This window comes from Vicugna pacos, chromosome 8 (assembly GCF_048564905.1).
Source record: "Vicugna pacos chromosome 8, VicPac4, whole genome shotgun sequence".
Taxonomy (NCBI): Eukaryota; Metazoa; Chordata; class Mammalia; order Artiodactyla; family Camelidae; genus Vicugna; species Vicugna pacos.
Genome location: NC_132994.1, coordinates 40466166 through 40489236, shown reverse-complemented (window position 1 = coordinate 40489236; position 23071 = coordinate 40466166). Strand labels below are relative to the sequence as shown.

The following is a 23071-nucleotide window of genomic DNA, read 5'->3' as shown; positions in this document are numbered from 1 at the left end:
GATGATGATTTTTCTTTGGAAGAATAACTGACAAATTATGGTTGTTCAGACTATTTGGCAGCCATTTTCTTTAAAATTAACAAAGTGAGTCCATCACTTCATGGCAAACAGCTGACAGTGTTCATTGCCAGTGATAGAAAGTGAGCTTTCAAGTGGAAATTAGAATTTCGTAAAGCATGCATCAGCCTCCGTGGGCTTGACAGCTTCCCAACACTTAGAGAGCTTTTCTAATATGATTGGTGGTAATATTAATGAATGTGATTTATTGATATAGTAAAATAAAATATGTCAGCTTTTGCAATTGCTACATAACCCGATGATCTAACATTTTTCGAATGACCAGTGCATGATGTTACTAAAATCCTGGGTGGGTAAAAAAGCCATTCAAAGTGCAGGATAGACAAATGAATTTTCATGTAGCAGAGTGTTGAAGTTCCTTGATGTGGTTTCAGGTTCTATACTGTAAAATTTTGGTATAAGATCAAAAAACAATTGTGACAGTTATCTGAAAGGCTAAGAAGCTGCTCTTCCCTCTTCTAACTATGTACCTGTGTGGGGTGAACTTCCTTCATATGCTTGTAACAGACTGAGCGGAAGCAAATATGAAAGTCCAGCTGTCTTTTGTAAAGCCAGACATTAAGGGTATTTGCAAGATTGTAAAATAATGCTACTCTTCTGACTAAATTTTTTGGAAAATAGAATTTTTTTTCACTAAACAAATATTTATGTTAACATTTATAGAGTTTATTGTCATTTTTAACAAAGTAATTTTTTAATTATTTCTCAGTTTTAATTACTAATATGGTGAACGTCACTACCTCATATAACATTAATAATACACATAAACAAAAGTTCTTTGCGATTCTCAGTACTTATTAAGAGTGTAAAGGCATCCTGAGACCAAAAAGTTTGAGAACTTCTGGCATAGAGTTTTGTAGAGAACTGATGAACTGTTGCCCTTTGGTAAACCTGTATGTTATGAATTACCTATACAGAGACAGCAGTAGCAGTGTTCTGCCTGTGTATCTTGAACTGAACTGTCATGGCAGGATGTCAAAACCTTATACTGTTGAGCTGATTTCCCTAAGATCTCATCGTCTTTTACCCTGTCTTCTATTTTTCTGTCAGAATTAGAAGGTTTGTCCCTTCCTTTTTGCAGCTGAGGCTAAAAGGCTTCTCTGTCACCCCTGTAAATTGCAAACCACTTAAAATGTGACTCAGTACTCTTTTGATAGATCACTATTAACGGACTCAGTTTAAAAAAAAATTCACTGGTTATTGTTTAGCACACATCTGTGCTTCATAGCTCACTAAACAGGTGACACAGTCAACTCATTTATTTGCAAGCCTATTGTCTGTTTTGTAGATTAACCAAAATTAGTTTGAAATTTTATCTGGACATTGTCTTACCAACAAATTCGATTTAGTGATAAATTAGTATGTGCCTCAGTGAACTGAAGTTAAATAATCTGAAAGCAAAATGTAAAAGAAAAATACAGTTTACAGTTTAATAGGTATTTATATAGGTAGAACTGACTGAATTTTGCTAATGTGTGTAACAATTCTAAGTTTCATGGAAAATTTGGTAGGAAATTTTATACAATTTTTAGATAGGTCCAATAGAGAATATTTAGAAATCTTTACAGTTTTTGATATCTGCTATAAGAAGGAAGAATTTCTTTGTCAGAAATTGCAAACTTGATTAATATTTGCCTCATATCACTATTATTGATTACAGTGGGCATTCCTGTGTTATTGCTCAATAAAACTATGACTTTTTTTAAACTAGGAAGTATCTGCTTTTTTTCTCTTTCTTTCAGGATTTACTAAGAAGGCAGTAACTGACGGACATGAAAACGGAGACCTAGGAACTTCCAGTGAAACTCCGTTAGAAGACAGTGCTTCTAAATTAGATGATCTGCACAGCCTGTATCATAAAAAATCTTATTAAATCGACTGTATCCCCAGACAGGGTGATTAATCAGACTATTCTGAATTTGGGGCACTAGGGAAGATGTTGACAAAGACTGTACAAGATGACGGGAGGCTGTTTGTTGCCTAAATGAAAGGCGGGTACCTCAGGGCTTCATGTGAACAATTCTAAATGCATAAAACTCCCTGTTTTCTGTGGTACACCTAAATTAGTTCTTGCATGTAAAGCAATTTTCATTTCTTAAAATGGTAAAGCACACCAAAGCATGTGTTTCCCAAAAGGATATTACTAGGCTCTTAAGTACCAAATGAAGCACTGCTGCTTTATTTGGTTCCTTTTCCATTTAGTAGAAGGACAGTGCTAACTGGAATTTTTTAAAGAAATAGCCTTTAAATATAAGAGAATAAATGAATTCATATTATATATTCCAGAATGTCAAGTGTGGTGTTTCAAAGGACGGAACTTAACTCCATGAATTGCAGAAGTGTAGGCTTCATTTAAATTTTTTTAACTGAAAGAATGGTTTCAGTGTTTTGTTGTTTTTTTAATTTATCGTGCTTCCTGATATCTAAATCAGTTCTTAGTGATCATTTATTGTAATGAGTTTGCCATTCAGCTTTATTCATGCAGTATGAAATAGTTTTCTTTAAGCAATCCTTATATCAATCAAGGCTGCATTAGAAGTAGTTTCAGGAAAGTTACTGTACATTGTACTTCGCTCGTTTTTAAAAGAAATGCAAATAAGTGTAAAGTATCTGTTCGTAATTATGTTGCTCTGTGTGCATGCTGTTGGAGCAATACATTATTAATGTTTAGTCACAAATGCTTTTATTCTGGGATCCACAAAAGACAGTTTTATACATTTTGAGTTGTTCATGTTTGTCTTGTGATAGTCATGGCACTTAAAGATATATTTTTCTGGTGTGAAAGCTCAAATTTATTACGATGTCCATGAAATACATCTAATTCAAACAGCAGTTCTCTCTCAAAGTAAACCAATGTGCCAGTCATCTAAAAAGCTGAGGCACTGGTGGGCTAAGATAAGGTGAACATGTTTTGATACGGTCTCATTTTGGTTGGCTTTTCAAGTCAGTGTATGTTTGACTAAAGTGCTTTTCATATGCAAACTAGATTTGCTACTTCTCTTATCCCAGGATTAAGCATGTAGTGCCTGCTCTCTCTTACTTTCATTCTGCAGGCCACTGTACATTGTGGGGAAAGTGAAAACATTGCATTTAAAGAGGTGATTGCTTTTTCAGTATCACTGTTTTAAAGGATGTACATTTAGGGAATATTACTTGGGGGAAAGCCTGTGAGGCTTTTAGAATATTATCGGTATCTCATTCTAATACTCAAATGTTATGTGATGTAAAACACATTCTCTTGTCTTTCCTAGATGCACTATATATTTGTTCATAGGTAAATCTGTAAAATGTATATACTTTATTTGGTGGTTTTGGTATTTATAAATTTTATGTTTTAACTATTTCTCATTTATAGTTTGTTTTGGGTGTTTTATTCATCTGTATATCACCATGTTAATTTGTAATAGAAATGCACTTCATAGTATATGCAGTTACTGATATTAAAATACCTTGTAGCATAACCTTGCCTCTAAGCAAAAACTGGTATTTAATTATACAGCTGAATAAGCAAGCTCCATGTTACTTGGCTCCTGACAGTCTAGGCCTCTTAAAAGAAAGAAAGTTTTCTCCTTAGGTATTCCCCTGCTCCAAACACATACGCCATGAATGATATGAGATCTGCAGACTGGATTTAAACCAGTGTATTTGTTCATCTAGTCAAAAAAATTTTCCGTTGTCTCATATCTGAAAACTATTTTGTTGTGACTTGAAACCATGTTATTTCTGTCTTTTTAAAACACAGCCTGGGATGGGATGGCCATGGAATTTTTTCAGAGACTGTCCTTTATCTCCTAAGACTGAATTCTTAGGAAATATTAGCTAAAACCTTTTTATTTTCAAGAACTATCTAATAACAGGATTTTTTTGAGCCTTGAATTGGCATATCTATGAGGACTCTGTGTAACATGAATGATTGAATGAGATGGTTATGATATAAACTCCTTTCTTGGGCTGATAAGCAGAATGAAAAAATTTTCTGGGTAATTTAAAATTGCAAAGGTCAGTTCTCATTTCATTCCTGCTTCCCCTTGGTTTGCAAGCCTGTGTGAGAACACTGCTGCTCAGATACTGCTCTGAGATTCCTGTCAAGTGTTTAGAAAGTACGCAGTTAGAGGTTCATTTTATAAAACAGTGTCTTTGGGGGATGAACTTAGAATTAACAGGCTTTTTCCTAAGGACTGAATGAGAAGCAATTTTCATGTTTTCACATTTATAGAAAGGAAACTCATAGCATATTTCTAGGACAAAACCAAACAGATAAAGAGAGAGCTGTTGCAAAGCCATTACAATTAAAGAGGGAAAAGAAAAATATACAAATGCACATACAAACAAAATACCTGGGAAAAAAATTTTCAAGAGTGAGAGGATTGTGTGTTATGTGTGTATATATTTGCATTTAACCTCCAAAATTCTCAGTGTCTGCTGTGAATATGATGGCAGACAACCTTTGGGTTATGAGACTTGTTAAAAAAGATTGAAAAGAGATGAGAATTTTGTGATCCTTGGTAATATGACTGAACAGTTATCCCAGCTTTTCCTTGGTGCTGGTTCTACTCCCAGCACAGTGGACTTACTTTGTTTTCGTGTTTAAAAACAAAATATATTATTCATGTGTAAATTGCACATTACCTGACATCCTTATTGTGTAATCCCCTATCCCACCTATCCAGCCTTCCGTGTAGGGTCGGCCTTAAATCTATAGGATTTATGGCAAATGTATTATATATAATTGCATTGAGTTTAATATTTTTTATTACCCTGTAAATGAAGATGGCATCTCCTACATTAAAATAGTATTAATCTTATTTTTAAAAATAAACATTTTAAAATTCTTTCATGTTAAATATTTATTATTTATTTCCAGTAGCTTCTATTATTTGAACCAACAAGTCAAAGTCTATGCAAAGTCGGAACCTAGTTACTATGGTGGAACAGGTTATTTGGGGGCGGAATTAACTTAAGAACTATTTAACCTGGTTAGTTAAAAACATGCTGGTTGGAAGGAGCTGTCAGAGCACCTGTGGGACCAGTTTTCTGTTGAAACTTAGCAGGTGCAGAAACTCTAGTCTCCTTGAGTTAGTTTTATGCTACAAATGTGATAGCCAGTGTTGTCTTTGAGGGTAACATTGACAAAAATTAGAAAATAAACCCTATGAGATACTGTGTAACAGGACATTCATCCATTCTGTCATCTAAGCACATACGATTTAGAAGTTGTGGGTAGAATAATTTTTAGAAATATCTGTAAACATTGTTCAGTTTGTTTGCCTCAGACGTTTTACATATGGCCATACATAGTCAACCTGGGAACTAGGTGTGAAATGTATAGGAATGCTTGTTCTTTGTCCAGGGTATTTGAGGTCAATCAGGAGGCAAAACTTACAAGTGGTACTTCAAGTAGTAATTAATGTCAATTATATTTCATAAAATTACTTGAATTATGAACATTTAGAAATACATGTTTTTTTGGTTTGTTTGTTTTTTTTGTCATTGAATAACCTTGATTTAGTCCTAATACAGTGTGCTGTGTGTCAGTTTACGCTCCCAGTTCACCAAGCAGTTTGGAAAAGTCTTTCCCCAGAATTCATCCACATAGGATATTGTTCAGTTTATGAAATAAAAAAGATTATTTGCATTTTAATTGTTAATGTTCTATTTTAGGTGGTTTTATAATTAGCTTTTTTTAAACTAAAAGTTATTACAACTTACCATGTGCTATTGGTGCTAAATATTTGCCTGATAATAAATCTTTTTCAGGTGTAATTTGAGAGCTACAATCACTGTCATGGCAGCCGAGAGAATGCGTCTCTCACGCTCCAACAGGAGGGAGCAGACTGGACTGGAGGCCTGCCGGCCGCTACTCTAAAGTCATCCCTGGGTTAACCCGCAGGCTCCGCCTCTCACGTGCTGTGCCAGCTGGTGACTGGGTGTGGCAGGGATGTGACTTCTTGACTTCGGCTTGAAGACTACAGACGGTCTTGCCAGACTCCCTTAAGGCTGCATTATGGTCTCTAAGTTGCTTTCACCCGACCTTCCTTTCATTTACCTGAAGTCATGCCGGTATCAGGGTCTGGTTGCCTCCTGCCTCCCACCAACCTTATCTCCCTCCCTATTTTTCCCCACCAGCGTTGCCCCTAATGAATCTGTTACACAGCCGATCCCTTCTTGGTTTTGGTGTCTGCTTCTTGGAGGACCCAGACTAACACAGGTGGACCAGAAATGAGATCTGAGAAAACAGGTTAATAGGAGATTAGGAACTGGTTCATCTCCCACCCAAAGGATGAAGAGGATGACATCCGGTCAGTAAGTGGTGTACGTATAGGCCTTGGCACAAGGCTATGTCTCCGTGACTAAGTATTTCACAGATGGTGTGCAGAAGAGAGTTATCACAGCAGGCCTGAACCTGTTATCCTCAAAAAGACCTGCTTGCAAAGTTCACCTGTGGCTGGTGTCCAGAAGTTTGGATTTCAGGAGTGTTCCCCCCGTGAACTGATTCATTCCCTAACTGATAAGAGTGGTTTACTGTGCCTGAAATGTTTCGGTAAACTATAGGGTTTATTGGAATACCTGCTTTCCTTCTGGAAATTGTGAATTTTGGTACATGCTAGGCAAAGAGCACCTACGTGACTGAGTACAATAAAAACCCTGGACTCCTGTGCCCAGCCTCAGGCCAGCTTCCGTGGTGGACAGTAATTTATAGGTGTTTTACGTCATTGCTGGAGGAAGAAATCTCATTCTGTGTCATGCCATTGGGAGAAGACTTCGAGCTTGTGCTCGGTTTCCTCTGGACTTTGTTCATGTGCCTAGGAGTGGGATTGCTGGATCATATGATAGCTCTGTTTTTATTGTTTCAAGGAACCTCCATAGTTTTCCATAGTGGCTGCATCAATTTACATTCCCACCAACAGTGTAGGAGGGTTCCTTTTTCTCTACACCCTCTCCAGCCTTTATTGTTTGTAGACTTTTTGATGATAGACATTCTGACTGGTGTGAGGTGATACCTCATTGCGATTTTGATTTGTATTTAATAATTAGTAACGTTGAACATCTTTTCATGTGCCTGTTGGCCATCTGTATGTCTTCTTTGGAGAAATGTCTTCTTAGGTCTTCTGCACATTTTTTATTGGGTTGTTTGGTTTTCTTGTGTTTTTTTTTTTTGTTCTGTTTTTGTTTTTGTTTTTTGATACTGAGTTATATGAGATCTTTGTATATATTTTGGATATTAATGTCAGTTGTGTCATGTGCAAATATTTTTCCCATTCTGTGGGTTGTCTTTTCGTTTTGTTGATTGTTTCCTTTGCTGTGCAAAAGCTTTTAAGTTTGATCTGGTTTGATTTCTTTATTTTTGCTCATATTTCTTTTGCCTTGGAAGACTGATTTAAGAAAGAATTTCTATGATTTATGTCCAAGAATGTTTTGTCTATGTTCTCTTCTAGGAGTTTTATGGTGTCATGTCTTCTGTTTAGGTCTTTAAGCCATTTTGAATTTGTTTTTGTATATGGTGTGAGGAAATGTTCTAATTTCATTAATTTACGGGTGGCTGTCCAGCTTTCCCAGCGTCACTTGCTGAGGAGGCTGTCTTTTCTCCATGTGTGTTCTTGCCTCGTCTGTTGTAGATTAGTTGACCATAGGTGTGTGGCTTTATTTCTGTGCTCTGTTCTGCTCCGTTGATCTATGTGTCTGTTTTTGTGCTAATACCACATGGATACCACGTGGACATAAACATCACTGTAGCTTTGTAGTATTATCTGAAGTCTGGGAGGGTTATGCCTCCAGCTTTGTTCTTTATCCTCAGGATTGTTTTGTCTTTTGTGGTTCTGTATAAACTTGAGTATTACTTGTTCTAGTTCTGTGAGAAATATCATGGGTACTTTGATAGGAATCGCATTAAATCTGCAGATTGCTTTGGGTAGTATAGCTATTTAACCATATTAATTATTCCAATCCAAGAGCATGGGGTATCTTCCCATTTCTTTGAATCATCTTTAATTTCCTTTATTAATGTTCTGTAGTTTTCAGCAAATAGGTCTTTTACCTCCTTCGTTAAGTTTATTCCTAGGTATTTTATTTTTTAAGTGATCTTTAATGGAATTTTTTTTTTTACTTTCTGATATTTTATTGTTGTGTAAAGAAAAGCAACAGATTTCTATATATTAATCTTGTATCCTGCTTCCTTCTCACTCCAATGTTAATTCTAATCTTGTACATACTAGTTTAAAGTAGACTCAAAATTTATAAAGTAAAAATTAATAGAACCATAAGAAAGTAATAAAAATCCATCACAATGGTGAATATTGCAACGAAACTTTGAGAGAAATCAGGAGAGAAGGAAGATTTGAACAGTAACAAGGTCATTTTAAAGTTAAGAGTGTATTTGGTTATAAATGAAAGACCTCTAGCCTATAAGTAGGAAGATAGATGAATGGACTATAAGAAGGGAAATTAGATACATAAAATGTAAAATAGACAACTAAAATGTAAATTCTATGCTTTGGAAAGATAAAATTTGCAATTTGGTAAAGTGCCAGCAGGGGGCAGCAGATTCCAACTGTGATATTAAGTTTACTTCTGTCTATTAGAGTTGAAAGGCTTTATGAAGATTATCAAATAAAATACTGTCTATTATGAGAATGAATAAACTGAGGACTAGGAAAGCTATTACTTGTCCAGAGTCACACAACTAGCAAGTATCAGAGCCGGGGTTCAAATACTTCTGTTGATTCAACTTTAACAGGCTATATACAAAGAGGGAGAAGAAAAGAAACGCAGATGACATTGTCAGCCTTTCAGTCTTCCTACCTTAATAATTATTTTTATTTTTCTTAAATGGTGGAAGGTTTCATGGAGCCTCGGATTGATTCTGTTTTGATTTTTAAAAATGATGGTTGACCTGGACTTGAATTTCACTGCATATAGTTTCTGTGTAGATGAGTGGCTGTTCAAATGCAAGAACTCCTAACGTTACAAGTAGATGCGCAGATCCTTGAGATGATAGCATCCCCCCACCCCATACACAGACACACAAATGGCCTCTGTGTGTGCCTGCGGTCCCCGTATTCTGTAGTAAGCAAGGCTGTAGTAGGTTATTTGTGACATTCAGAGAGGTGTCATTATCACTAGATGCCTCCCTTTTGTCACCCTCACCATTGTTAAGGGCATCTTTACCTCTGCCTACGGCTATAACAAACGGATTATTGGTTTCTGAAAGCAGAAAAATAGTAGAACTAAAAAAAAAAATTAAAAACTGGAGTGGATGCAGCTCTTTGTGGGAAGAGGGATGGGCAGGTGGTTGTAGGATCTGATTTTAATGACTTTACAAGGTGAAGGAGGTGGCAAGATCTCAGGAAAAGGCAGTTGTGCAGAGCGGCACTGCTTTGGAATAGTTGCTGAGAGAGATGGAAATAGAAGTGGATCCCAGATAAGTGAAAAGGTTGAGGAGTAATGGGTCCCCGGTAAACCAGGAACTGGGGAGTTTGTAAGCGCCTCCGTGTGAATAGGTATGCGGTGTTCTGCTGCTGTGAGAGAGATGTGAAGATGGGGTCCCGGGACTTAACATCCTCGGGGCCTCAGTGTTTGGTGTTCCTGGAAAGACAGCTGAGTGAAAATACTCGGACAGAATGGTTCAAGTGATGGATGGGGAGAAAATACAGCTTAACAAGTTAATAGCCAGAGGAAAATGGTGGAATCTAGGCATTAAATAGATCTTAATGAGATCAGTGAGGAAGTAGGAGGGGAGGGGAGGGGAAGGGAGGAATTGGAGGTTTTTAGCAGAGACAGAATTACCAAAGTTTCAGAGCTGGAGTTCTTGCTGATAAGTGTGGATGTGTATGGAGGTGGTTTGAATGAACTGCAGGCTTCTAAAGTAGATGTCAGAAAACCGTAAAAGTGACCACGTTGGACACTGAACTTTCCAACATCATGATAGGGGAAGAATGGAGAAGAATTGAGCTAGGTGACAGTCCTCAATGAGTGGGGAACATGGCTTGGAAGATACTAGGTGCCACACTGAGAAGAGAAGGTGGTAGCGCCAGCGGGCATGGGTATCGTAGAGGGAGAGAGTTTTGCATGGGGGTGAGAGAGTGGATGGGGAAGTGGGTATCAGGAGGAAGGTGTGCATTGTGCAGTGGTTAAAGAGAAAAGGCAACCTCCACTTGAAAAGGACTAATGGAAATGGTGTTGGACGACTAAAATTTAGACTTAGGCAGAAAGAAAAGGAGTCAGTATTTACTGTATGCAAAACACTGATAGAAATTCATCTTCCCAACAGCCCTCTTATAATTTTTTCCACTTCAGGGATTAAAAAGTGGGTTTAGAAATCGCCAATTTTAAAAGACACACTGAGGCATTTTAAAAATTTTAGGAGTTTATTTGAGCATTTATGGATTCTAATTGGGTAGCGATAAACTGAAAGTGGGTAGGAGCACTCTGCCAGAAGGAGCCAGAATGAAGACTTAGAGAAAGTACAGAAGCAGAAAAAGAGATTATCCAACTGGCTGTAGTTTAAGCCTGTCTGGCTCTTTGTGACTGGTTGTCCTTAGGTTTAGATTTCATAATCTTGAGGCATTTCCAGGTTTAGATTTTGGTTTGCTTACCAAATACCACCGTGGCATTACAGCCACCTCAGTCTCACAGCCTCCTTGTTTAACTAAATTAACACCAGCAATGTGCTTGAAGTCATGTATTTAAAAAAATTAAATCCCAGGCTAAACCCAAGTTCTATATGGTTCAAAAGCCTGTGCTGTTGGCAATAAATATGCCGTCCCCCGCCTGTCGGGGAGGCATCATTCCAAGATGGCAGACGAGATAAGATGAAAAACTGTCTGTAAATTCCTGGGTGAAAAAAAAATCAGAATTCTTTAAAAGGCCCAGCTAATCTCAAGAAATAAAGGGAAACACCCAGGTATCAGAATCAAAGAAGACACTGAAAAGTAGAGCGACAAGCCCTGACTGGAGCTGAGGCTCTGGGCACCCTGGGGTGGGGGAGGGTTTCAGTTCCTCAGATCCTGGGTAGTTAACCCACAGGAAGGGGTAGGAGACAAGGTTTGGGGTTAGACACGGCAGGGAGTTGGGACAGTGAAAGGGTGAACCAAAAAAATCTGCCAGAAAGACAAAGGATGAATGGCCCTGGATGACAAGGGCAGTCTCCCCTAAAGAATTAAAACCAGAGGCCTGTGCCACACACAGGCTTGAGTCTAAACCTTGAGTATAGTCTGGGAACCATCTATACTGTTAAAATGAAAGTTAAAAACTGGTACAGGGTGGGTGATACTCCTGGTGGTGGGAATGCCAGATTTAGCAAATAAAAATTACATGACATGAGTACTTTTTTAGTATAAATCTGTCCCATTTCTCAGAACGTAGGTAAACTAAAAAATGATTTGTTATTTATCTGATACTCAATTTCAGTATTGTATCCTGTATTTTATCTGGCAACCCTACCTGGTGTGCCCGACAGATACTATAAATGCAAACCCTTCAGAAAGGACATTATCACGAAGTCTTCACAAGGAGGAACAAGCCCTGCTGAGGGAGGGCTCACAGGCAAACATCCGAAAGCACACAAGGCGCAGACAATTCTCGAGGTTTTCTACCTGTTCATTCACCGAGCAAATACTTCTAGAACACTGTTCTAGATGCTGGGAAAACACAGGAGACAAAAACAGACAAAAATCATTTCCCTTGGGGAATATGGTCTAGTTGGAGAGTCAGATAATAAGCAAGAAAACAAAGAAAAATGTGTGCTGGAATAGACAGAGATTCACGCTGAGGAGAAGAGTAAAGAAGGAAAGGAGTGGAAAGTGTCCTGGAGAAATCTGCCCTTTTTAGACAGGGAGAGGAAGGGAGAGCTCATGGAGGGTGCGCTGCAGTGCAGGCTTGACAGAGGTGAAAGCAAGCTGTGCCGATGTCTAGCGGGGAGCTTTCTGGGAAGGGAGGGCAGCAAGTGCAAAGTGTGCCCCTGGCACGTGCGGGTGACAGCGGGAGCCCCGCGTGGCTGGAGTGGGGTGAACCAAATGGGGAGAAGTGGGAGACGAGGTCAGAGGGAGCACAGCAAGAGGGGGGTGCAGACCACGGACTCGCCCTGTCCACACAGTGGCCACACGTGGCTATCTACATTTAAATAAATGAAAATCCCACAAAGTGAAAAATCTATCTTCAGTCACTCCAGCCACAGTTCAAGTGCTCAACAGCCACACGTGCCAATGGCTTCCCTATTGAGCAGCTCGGAGAATATGTCCATTCTTGCGAAAGTTCTACTGGACATCATTGACAGAGCCTTATAAATCGTTGTGCAGGCTTTCGCTTTTACTGAGATGAAGATAACAGAAAAAGAAGATAAAATCAGTAAGTTTTAAATGATTTGAAAGTAGGAATCAAAGCCAAAGAAAATACCAAGACAGTGTAGGAAAGGGTGGGTTTGAAAAATAATCAGTAGACCTTCCAGAAGTTTTTTTTTAATTGACATTAAAACCTCAGTGACTAAATTAAACAGCAGGTTAGACAGCAGAATTGGGAATTTGTAAACTGGCATATAATATGTAATCATACAATGCTTCTCGTGGGCCAGACAGTGCACTAAAAGCTTCATTTAATCTTCACAACAAGCCATAGGTGGGGGAGAGTCTTTTCTCCCCCAGGTAACAAGCAAGGAAACAGGCACAGAAGTTACGGTTCGTTGTCCAGGCAATCTGAAGTCTGTGCACTCAGTGAACTCAACCACTATGACATGTTGTCTTTCAGGAGTTTACCCAGAAGGCAGCACAGAATGATAAAGATGGAGAGTAAGAGATGAAGAGACATGGGGGAGAGAACGAGAAAGTCCAATGAGCATCCAGTGGAATTCCAGAAGGAGCGAATAAAGAAAACAGCAAAGAGGCAAGTGGTACTGGAAAGAAGGAGCTTTTCATCGTTAATAAAGATGAATCCTAAGTCTAGAAGCACAAGTCCCAAGGGAATACAGTTGCAGTCACAGCCAAACACAAAATAGTAAGATTGCAGAGTATCACAGGCAGAGTGAAAATCTTTAAAGCCTCTAGGGGAAGTTATTCCCAGACCAGGGAGAGGCTGGGAGAGAGACCCGAGGTGGGAGATGAGCAATCCGTAGTGGGCCAGGAACACAGCAGTGTGGGTTCAGAGAGGGCACTGGGTGACTGGATGGGCTGTGTTTATGGACAGGAACCACTGGCAGCACTGTATTCAACCCTCGCTTCTCGTTCGTTCGTGGGACTCAGCTCCTCCCAGATCCTGGCGAGAGCCTAGGCATGCGCTCTCTCGACTGGATTAAGTACAGGGTAAGCATTGCTCTCAGAACCTTAATAACTATTTGGGGCATGAATGAATGCAAGAGAAGCATTTTGAGAGTAGTGAGGTCCAGCTGGTGGCTGCACTTGGATTGCTGAACTGATGTGTATATTTATGCAAGGCTGTGTGGTGGTGGTTCATGCAAGGCTATCTGTGGTGTCTACAGTTGTGCCTATACTATGTGATTTTGATTTCTGCTAAGAATCTAAAGCAGTGTAAACAACACAGGAAAACCTCTAGCATCCTTTCTAGATGTTTTCTAGGCTGATTGTAAATATTAGTGCAAGTGTAAATAAGTGATAGAACCCAGTTTCAGCAGCCTCTGTGGTCAGTGGAGTCGTTTGTCAGAGCAGATGTGTTTCTGCCACAGTTGAAAGAAGTGACAGAATCCAATCTTTGCCTCCCACTAGGATATGATAACATAGGAAAAAACAAAATTGTCTCATTCTCACCTCTTCATATATGCTAATGTTGCAAAACAATGAAAAAGTATTTTTCTGCTCTTATTCTCTAGTTTAGGCTTGGCTCAGTTGGGTGGAGCAGACGTTTCCACTCACCCATTCTGGGCCACACAGTGAGGCCATCCTGAGGAAGCGGTGTTCTGACGCCAAGACCTGTTTGCCTCTTTCTGTCATGATGAGATCATGAATACGGAGAATAATGTGATAGATGGACACAGCTCTCCCGTAAAGAAGTCTGTTCTTACGGACTGTCCAAGTCTGTTCTTATGGACGAGCATTTTAATGCAAAAATTACATGCAGCCCAAGTGTTTCCCAGTTAATTGTTATCTGTAAGTCCTGGAGGAAGACACACTCACATCCTTTTTACATGAGAGGAAACTGAGGCTCAGGGTTATATAATGACGAACTGAATATACAAATAGATCTGTAAATAAAAACAGAACTCTGCCCGGCAACCTATAGCAATAAGCATAGGAAACTAACTCATTGTCCACAGTAACCAGCCTAATGTTAAGTCGGATTTGTAGGAAGTCAGACCACTATTTCTGGTAACAACCAGGAAGCCAAACTAGAACGCCTGAAACAGTCCACCTCAGATGGCTGGGATTTGATTAACAACCCACAGCTTCCCTAATTTTTGTCCCCACTTCCAACGTAGGACCAACCAGAGGAGCCACATGTGCACCTCAGACCAAATACAGAGGATGACCCGCTTCTGGTTAATCCATCCTACCGCTTCCCCAGCCACCAGCCTCCCTGCAGGGCATACCTGAAGGCCTCCCTTTTCCCCACCACAAAGCGTTCCCACTGCTCTGCTGCCTTTGAGTCTCTCTCTGCCAAAATGCAAGTGATGGTGGCCGACTTCCCTGCTTAACAAGTCTGAATAGCCTCCACTTGTTCCCACTTGGTCTTTCTTTATTTCCACAATAACTGGCCCGAGACTCCGCAGCTACTGTGTGGCAGATCTGGGTCTGGAACCACCACCTGTCCGACTCCAAGCCCATGCTCTTTCCACTGTACCACTTGCCCTTTTATGGAGCCTGAGCTTCCAGCAGGCAGGACACCAATGAGAGTCAGGGGCACATTGGTTTGGCAGAGTTTATTACAATTAGTATGCATAGAAAACAATGTAAACTCCACAAGGTAAATGGTTTAGCCTCCACAGTAACCACAGATGGTCTGCCGTGACCATCCAGCACCCTGACTATTTCAATATCTACATGTTTCACAGAAAGTCGTAGTCATACAAAAAGGATTATAATACATTTTTTTAGGGAAAGGAGTTTTTGGTCCACATTTTCTATTAAACAAGCATATACTTTCCTCTTTGGCAAAAGGTTAAGTCCCCCCCTACAGTGAACTCACAAAGCAGACTCAGATAAAAAGCACTGAACATGAGGTACAGCTAAGGTCTGGGCTAATCTGGACTTATAGATACATACTTAAGGGAAATTTTTTTCTTAAAAAATGTTGTTTCCAGCCAGCTCAGTAGAAAAGCTCTATGTAGATTTGGCCTCGGTCACTTTTGTAAGAACACACTTCAAATAACTTTTTTGTGTTTCAGAGTACAATGTGCTATTTCTGAAGAAAGTCATGAGAAAGTGTGGGCATCTGACCTCAGCAGTATTTTTACTCTGCGGTACAAGAGCATCTGACACAGTAATTCAGAGCGTAATTGCTGTGCCACCTTCATTCAGTTTGTTGAGAAAGCAGTTTTGGTTGCTATAAGTCTCAGCATCTCGCTTTACAGACAGTTTGAAAAGGCAAATTTGCATGTGAAATGAAAGCCGTATAGTATCTGCCAGGCCAGAGGTGAGCAAGAAGCAAAGTATGATGAAGGCCAGCTGCTCAGAGAGCCAGGTCCCTTAGGCCGAGGGCAGGGAGGTGCCCGCAGGCCACAGAGACCTCCTGCTCCTTGCAGGCCCTGGTGGGCCACTGCACACTCCCACCTGAAGTGGAGTCTAAGGAACAGGCAGCTACTGTGGTGGTTGTGTTCTGTTTGTTTGTTCTTTTTAATCTACAATCATAATTGCTAACAACCACCCTGGTGTGCTTTTCATGCTTCAAGTAATTTCATTCTTTCCAGGAGAAGAATGTTAACAATGCTTTTAGGTCTCCATATCAAAGGAAAGGAAATGAGCCATAATAGCAAGATTAAATTTAAACAGACCTGCTGCTAACACAGTATCAGATAAAATATATTTAAAAAGCAAACATACTATTATATACGTTTTTCCAACAGCTGCATTCTGGCACTTAACCTCTGTGCAGAACTAAAATCTGCTAAAGCAAACTTAAGTTACTTTAATTCTTGTTAAATACAACTCTGTACAGATTGCACATTTTACACCGAAGCAGCTCAGTATCACAGTTAGAGAAATGAAAATGCCATCTGAAAATTTTCATTTTTCTAGCCCAGCAAAAACAAACAGACGCTGGCCCTAAGGCTCAGAACAAAACCAGCTGCACAACTCTGTAAACAGTGTGAGAGGCGGTCTCTGCGACTCCACCACAGGATCCTATGAAATCGCGTACACGTACACACACGCACACACACGCGCGCGCATCGCCCTCCTTCCAGTGCGGCACGCAGCCTGGCGCTCAGTACCACAGCAGGTTGCTTTCACATTGTGTCACAGCAGAGCGGTCATGGCCGTCTGGTTGAGGGGTCTGAGGCAGTCCCTGGGGGCCGAGTAGGCAGCGTCGGTCGCGGGGCCGGCCTGGGGCTTCTGGTAGTCGGGATCGGCGCGCTCTGCGGCCAAGGCGCCGCCGCCCTTGGGCTGGTCGTAGCCCGGGTCCGCGGGCGCGGGGCCGTGCGGCAGCTGGTAGCCGGCGGCCGGGGCGAAGCCGCCGGACGAGAGGGAATGTTTGTGCGCCGGCCTGGGCCCCGGCACGCGGTAGCCGCTCCGCTCCGAGAAGGTGTGCGCGCGCGCCAGGTGCCGCTCCACGATGGGCGTGGCGTACTCCGGCTCGGCGTGGGTCAAGGGCAGGGCGTACTCGTGGCGGCCCGCCCGGAGGGGGCAGTCGTAGTGGCCGCCGGCCTCGGCGCCCCGCCCCGCCTCGTCCGCCTCCGTGTCCATCGGCCGGAAGGTGGAGCCCTTCCTGGTGACCGTCCCGGTGCCGATCATGAGAGGCTGCTGGTAATCTGAAATCCAAAGGGCAGACGTTTGAGCACCCTTCCGACCCAGCCACAAAACGGCTGTCTGTAGAGCGGGAGCTCTGCCGAGTGCCTGCCGTGTACCAGGCAGGAAGAGAAAGACCGAGATGTCAAAGGCGCGAATGCCGCATTTGCGGGCTTACACAACCTCACACCTGCTTCAGGAAGCCTCCAAGGCCGAAAGGTACTGAGAGCGGCGGAGGTTAGCTTTAACCACCTCTAGGAGTATAAGAGAAAATACTTCACAGAGCTCTTAAACAGGCTCTTGAAATGCCTAATTTTGGAGGTGGAGGTAATACTGTGAGGAAAGGGAGAAGTGATTGAACCCACTGACCATGAACATAGACCGTGATGTGGGCTAGAGGATGAGCAACATGGAGTAACTTAATAGGATACAAAGACCAAAGTTATAGGTGGGGGCTAGTGATAATGGTGATGGTAATGATAAAGCTCACGTTTACTGAGTTCTTACTTGGTGCCAGCCATTACTCTATGATATTAAGATATCAATTAAGTTCTCCACACACACAAAATACCACTACGTCGGTCGCGGGGCCGACCACTACGAGGTTGGGACTATTATTCTACTTTACAAATGGAAAACTGAAGCAGAAAGAGATTAAGTAATTTTTCCAACATCACACAGCGCATAGCCATTGGGGCTAGAATTTGAACACATGTCCCAAGTGTGAGCTGTCATCCATATGCTAGATCATGGATGGCACTGAGTGCTTTGCTAGAAAGTATGGTTTAATTCTGTAGAAACCTCCCGAGGATTCTAAATAAGAGACTGGTGGCAAAGTTAGAGGTAACTCTGGAGGGAGGCTGAAGAGGAAAAGGTGGGGAAAAAACAAAAAGCTGAGAAATGAAACATAGAAGTCACAAATTAGGCGACTGGCAGCAGCTTTGAAAGGGCCACTCTTTGGGGACAGGTATCAGGGGAATTTTTCACCAAAGATGTATATATGGTGGGAGGAAAGAGGATGCTTCAGGTCTTAAGCCCTGAAAAATGGGACAGCCAGTCAGAAGCCACTTGGAAAAAGTGCACGGAGCACATGTGGGGAGGGTTGGGAACACTGGGTGTAGTTTTGGATCCTCTGAGGAACTGATAACACTTGCAGGCGATGAGGTCCAGCAGGCAAGAAGGACGGACTTCTTGGGCATGGGGAGGGAAGTCTGGGCGTGAGCGGCAGAGCAGACAGATGTGAAAGGAAGGGCTCTGCTGGGAGAAGCTGCACTAGCAGCTGAAGAAGAGTAGGAAGCAGAGGACAGGCCAGGGCTCCTCCCTCTCCTCGCTTCACCCCCACGGCAGAGCGAGCACCGTCCTGGGAAAGGAACAAGGAGATGGATTTTGGTTGGAGGGTTGCTCCCTTCTGCCCCTGAAGCAGGTCAAGCAGCCTTTCCACTGGCACCTTTCTGACACAGCGCCTGGGAACTGCTGGTTCCTAGGCCTAGGGCACGGCCTGAAAGCCCGCACTTGTAGCAAGCTCCTGGGTGCGGCTGCTGGTCCTCAGAACACACTGTGAGTAGCAAGAAGCTAGAGCCGCGCTACTCAGCGTGTGGCCTGTGGGCGCCTACGCGTCTGAGAACTGTTTGTGACAGGTCTGCAAAGAGAGAAGTGCCCAGACGGGGAGCAAGTGTTCAGAAACAGTAATTTGAGAGAGTAGTTTTATGTCTTTTGAGTCTAATTAAAAAATTAGAGCTATGTATTTTGTATGTCTTTTAAAAAATGTCATTACTACTACTAATTTATAAAAATATTAGTCCTTGATGTATTAGAACTTTTTTTTTTTAAAGCAAAAAATGGATCCTTCCTCACAAATAGTTGGGAAGCCTGGCTCTAGACAATGGCTTGGCTGGGACACTGAGGCCATTCTGATTCCTTCATCTCCTACCTCCTCTTCCTCAAGGGCAGGAGCTGTACTTAATTCATCTTAAGTTTAATTAAGGGCTTTCAGGTTTCAGTGACATTGCAGGACCATTGCTATGAGAGTCATTATGGCCCCTGCAGGTACGTAAGAGCCCTTCCCCCGTACGCAGCCCCTCCTGGCTAACAGCCCTGTCAGAGGCTTGGTACTTACCTGCCATGTCACTTGTGATGAGATCCAGCTTTTGTGATACCTCCTTTTCATTATTGTAGCTGATGGTAAACTCAGCTGACTGATGCCTAGCAAAAGGATATTTGATTTGCTTCCAACAGTCTGGAATAAAGACAAGAAACAAACCCATACATACCTCGGAACACACATACTCCAGGATGTGTTCCTCGTTAAGGCAGAGGGCAGGCTGCCTTGGCCCCCGAGCGAGATAAATGCACAACCACAGCTCTTCAGCTGTGTGTGGTGGAAACAGCATGCTGAGGTCATTACAACAGCAAACACCACGCTTTGTGCTGGGCCTGAAAATGTATTTGTGTAGCCCGCAGGTCCCAGATTACCCCTAGGTTAGACCACCTGGCCACAGTTTTCCCTAATCTGCACTGACCCGGCATCTGTGACCTTGAGGAGTCAACACAGCTGGCTGTTTAGAGCCTATGGAAGTGGAGTCGCAAGTTGACCTTGAGATTCTCAGGAATCCTGAACTGCTGACCTCTCTCTGGACCACAGATGACTTGTTGCTTGGCCATCCTGTGTCCTATGGATTCTCTGAAACCTGCCCAGCTAGTCCTTCCCCCACTCTTTCAGACAGAAGAGTCCAGTAGAGGCCTGCAGATACCAGAGAGTGCTGGACAATGTTCAGTTCACAGATGGGGCTTTTCTAACTTCTCCTTGATGACAGGCAGGGTGGTGACCTAAATGCCAGTTGTCCGAAAAAAAAAGTTTTCAAATGATAAGATGTTGAACAAAAATAAAAGTAAACTGGCTATGAAAATCTGAATTAATGAGATATGATATAATATATTCCTTCCTTATAGGCTTAGAGCCATTAGTCTACTTAGACCATTAGGTTTATTTATTTGTTTGTTTTTGATGGAGGTACTGGAGATTGAACCCAGGACTCTGTGCATGCTAAGCAAGCACTCTACCAATTGAGCTATACCCTATCCCCTACTTTGAGCCATTAGCTCTTATTTCTTTAGCCATGTAAGGGTTTTAATGAGGATCTGCTGATTAAAAGCATGGTTAGGTCCTTTTCATCAGCAGATCCTGTCTCTTCCTCAAAGACAGAACAAAACCGTAGAGTTTTCAACCAACCTGTTTTCTGAATCTTTGCTGATCCATAAGTATTTCCTTTCTTCTTCCTCCTATCAAGACAAAAAATCCCACTGAAAAGGCTTCTAGAGGGTAATTACTGTTCATAAAATAATACTTGATACTTTCTACCTCTAGCCAACTTGTTTTTAAAATGTAAGTTAACATTTTATCATAGAAGAAGTAATGTTGCTTTTCTACACATGAACAACGGAAGAGTAAACTTTTGGTTTTCTGATTGTTTACATAATTAAAGAAAAAATTTTTAATGTGAAGTCACATACCTTCTAAGGACCGCGAAGATTCCCACTGCAGCCATCAGCAGGGCGAGGAGCACCAGTGGAATAACAAGAGTTGTGATGCTTATTCCTAAGAAGGGGAAAAACCACCACGTTACAACAGAAATGAACGGCAACCGAATCTTACGATCTAAAACTGAACATGATTTGAAAGAGCTTCAACAGTTTAACATACAAGGAAAAGAATGCATGCTTGGCATTTACCGATATTGAAAGGGAAAAAGGATTCAAAACCCTGGCTAAAGTTTAGGAAAATAAAATTTGTCTTTTTTTTCCCCCAAAGGCACCTTCCAGTGTTACTTGGGATTAACATTCACTCTAAGTTTGTTGCTTGGACCATATTAGATTCCCAAAATCAAAATTGAGGGGGAAGGTGTATAGCTGGGCCACAAGCCAGGAGCTATTCAGGCAGGTGGATGATTTAATAAGCACAGGAGAGCTCTTAGTTTGGCTTAAGCAACCAGTTCCCCCAGACAGTGGGCGAGTTTGGACCTGTGTAGTAACAGAGGCTCTGGGAACCAGAGCTTGGGAACTGTGGGCTGAAAGGAAATGCAGCCTGATGATCTCAGCAGCATTTCCACTCTGCTGCGTGAAACACCAGAGCGCGTCTTCCTACAACTGTCTTTTTTAAGGAGGAAGGTCACTAAAACAGCCACTGAAGAGGCCCCAAGCTTGTAGAAACTATGAAAACTAAAAGGTAAATGTTTGTTCTTCACCCTTTTCTGTGTTCCCTGGGAAGAAAATAAAGGAGTGATCAGAAGTAGAAATTGTAGTTCATGAAAGGGAGGATAAGAAACTTAGAAGGGAACCAAATTTATGCAGATAACGGTGGTGTTACTCATAAGAGTAGAAATTTGGGAAAAATATAACAACTTAAACATCCAATAATATGGGAATGGTTAACTAAATGATGGTATGTCCATATGAAAAAATACTATAAAGATATGTTTTTCAACTATTTCAAAGCATTGGAAAATGCTCATAATACAGTGTCAAGTGAAAAGTGTCTGCTACAGAACAAAATACATGGTGTGCTACCATTTTGTCTAAAAGTTATACCTATGGTTGACTGCATAGAGTGGAATATGCTGATTATCTGTGGATGCTGATTTATGATTTTTATTTTCTTATTTATACATCTAATCTTTCCAAATTTTATAAAATTAATAAGCAGATTATTTTATATTCTGAAACAATAAATATATTTTTAATATTTATTACTTGAATAGATTATACATTTACATGTTCAAAATTCAAAAAGTAGAAAAAGCCAGGGAGGAATAATTTAGGAGTTTGGGATTAACAGGTACATGCTACTATATATAAAACAGATAAATGACAAGGACCCACTGTAGAGCACAGGGAACTATATTCAGTATCTTGTAATAACCTGTAATGGAAGAGAATCTGAAAAAGAATATGTGTGTGTGTATATATAACTGAATCACTCTGCTGTACACCTGAAACTAGTACAACATTGTAGATCAACTATACTTCAATTTAAAAAAATTTTTTAAGTATAGAAAGGTCTGGAATGTAATGTCTCCCTTCTACTTCTGTTCCTTCTCCACAGGAAGTGAAATCATGTTTCTTGATGTTTTCCCAGATATTCCCCGCTTTCACACATGTGGTAAAGCACTATATAGACTGTTCTGTACCGTGCTTATTATTTTAAGTTGTCAGTATATCTCAGAGGACTTCCTATATTACTAACATGCTCTTTTTTATGGCTATATATTTCATGGTGTGGAAGTGTTATTTTTCCATAAAAGATTTCCTTAGTTGGAAGGGCACATACATTTACTTCCAATCTTTTTCTACTTAAAATATTTCAGTGAGTAGTGTGAATATTGGTTACTTCATTCATGTGCAGATACCTGTGGACCAACTGCCCCAAGACATTTATGTGACAGAGGAAAAAAAATTTTGTTAAAGCTACTGTATTACTAGATAGAGTACCAGTTATATTCCTTAAGAATCCACAAAATGATAACTGCTCTACCTTCTGGCATTTCTTCAGAGGGGGTGGGTTTTGAGATTGTCTCATCTTCTCTTTTAGTTGAACCAACGATATTTGGACTTGTTTTGCGCCACACCAATGAGTCATTCCCTGAGAGAGAAGAGAGATTGGAAAAACCACGTTAGTAACACCACCTTGGGGAAGGAGACGACCAGAATCCAGTAACTCACTGACTCACCCTGAGTCTCACTTGGTGTAATCTGGCAGCCAATGAGCTCCACTTTCAAGGCTATCCTCTGGTGCCATGTCTGGGGGATAACTCGCACATATCTGGCCACAATGGGAGGGATGAAATTGTTCCGCACAGGGTCCCGGAAATTCAAGTTGCCCTGAAACACCTGTCGAAACAAGTAACTCTTACCTGGAGATTCCATTCATTTCTAGGTCTTACGATTTTTATCTTCTTATTCATATACCTAATCATTCCAAATTTTATAAAATTAATATGCAAATTATTTTATACTCTGAAAAAATAAATGTATTTTTAATATTTATTACTCGAATACCTTATACATTTACATGTTCAAAATTCATAAAGTATAAACCTGGTTATAGGAAAATCAAA

At 41.0% G+C, this 23071-nt stretch overlaps 2 protein-coding genes and 1 long non-coding RNA gene across 4 annotated transcripts in view; 2 read left to right on the top strand and 1 right to left on the bottom strand.

The window, feature by feature from the left end:
* Nucleotides 1-2356, top strand: part of GOPC (golgi associated PDZ and coiled-coil motif containing) — a 37167-nt gene extending 34811 nt beyond the window's left edge. Inside the window, exon 8 of the mRNA XM_006205695.4 lies at nucleotides 1821-2356. Coding sequence (XP_006205757.1) covers nucleotides 1821-1951 — 131 coding nt within the window. The 3' untranslated portion in view covers nucleotides 1952-2356. The remainder of the gene's footprint in view (nucleotides 1-1820) is intronic.
* Nucleotides 2357-14923: 12567 nt separating this feature from the next.
* DCBLD1 (discoidin, CUB and LCCL domain containing 1) overlaps nucleotides 14924-23071 on the bottom strand; it is a 53391-nt gene continuing 45243 nt past the window's right edge. Inside the window, exons 10-15 of one of the 2 annotated variants that reach the window (XM_072965781.1) lie at nucleotides 22685-22844; nucleotides 22489-22596; nucleotides 20472-20556; nucleotides 20191-20240; nucleotides 19078-19197; nucleotides 14924-16984 (exon numbers count right to left, since the gene is read on the bottom strand). In XM_072965781.1, coding sequence (XP_072821882.1) covers nucleotides 16473-16984; nucleotides 19078-19197; nucleotides 20191-20240; nucleotides 20472-20556; nucleotides 22489-22596; nucleotides 22685-22844 — 1035 coding nt within the window. In that variant the 3' untranslated portion in view covers nucleotides 14924-16472. Of the gene's footprint in view, nucleotides 16985-19077; nucleotides 19198-19234; nucleotides 19788-20190; nucleotides 20241-20471; nucleotides 20557-22488; nucleotides 22597-22684; nucleotides 22845-23071 lie in introns of those variants that run through there. The other variant, XM_072965782.1, reaches the window with a different exon arrangement.
* On the top strand, nucleotides 16974-22691 carry LOC140697705 (uncharacterized). The gene is made up of 3 exons (XR_012074954.1): nucleotides 16974-17180; nucleotides 20444-21183; nucleotides 22546-22691. It is a non-coding gene; the product is annotated as an uncharacterized lncRNA (long non-coding RNA).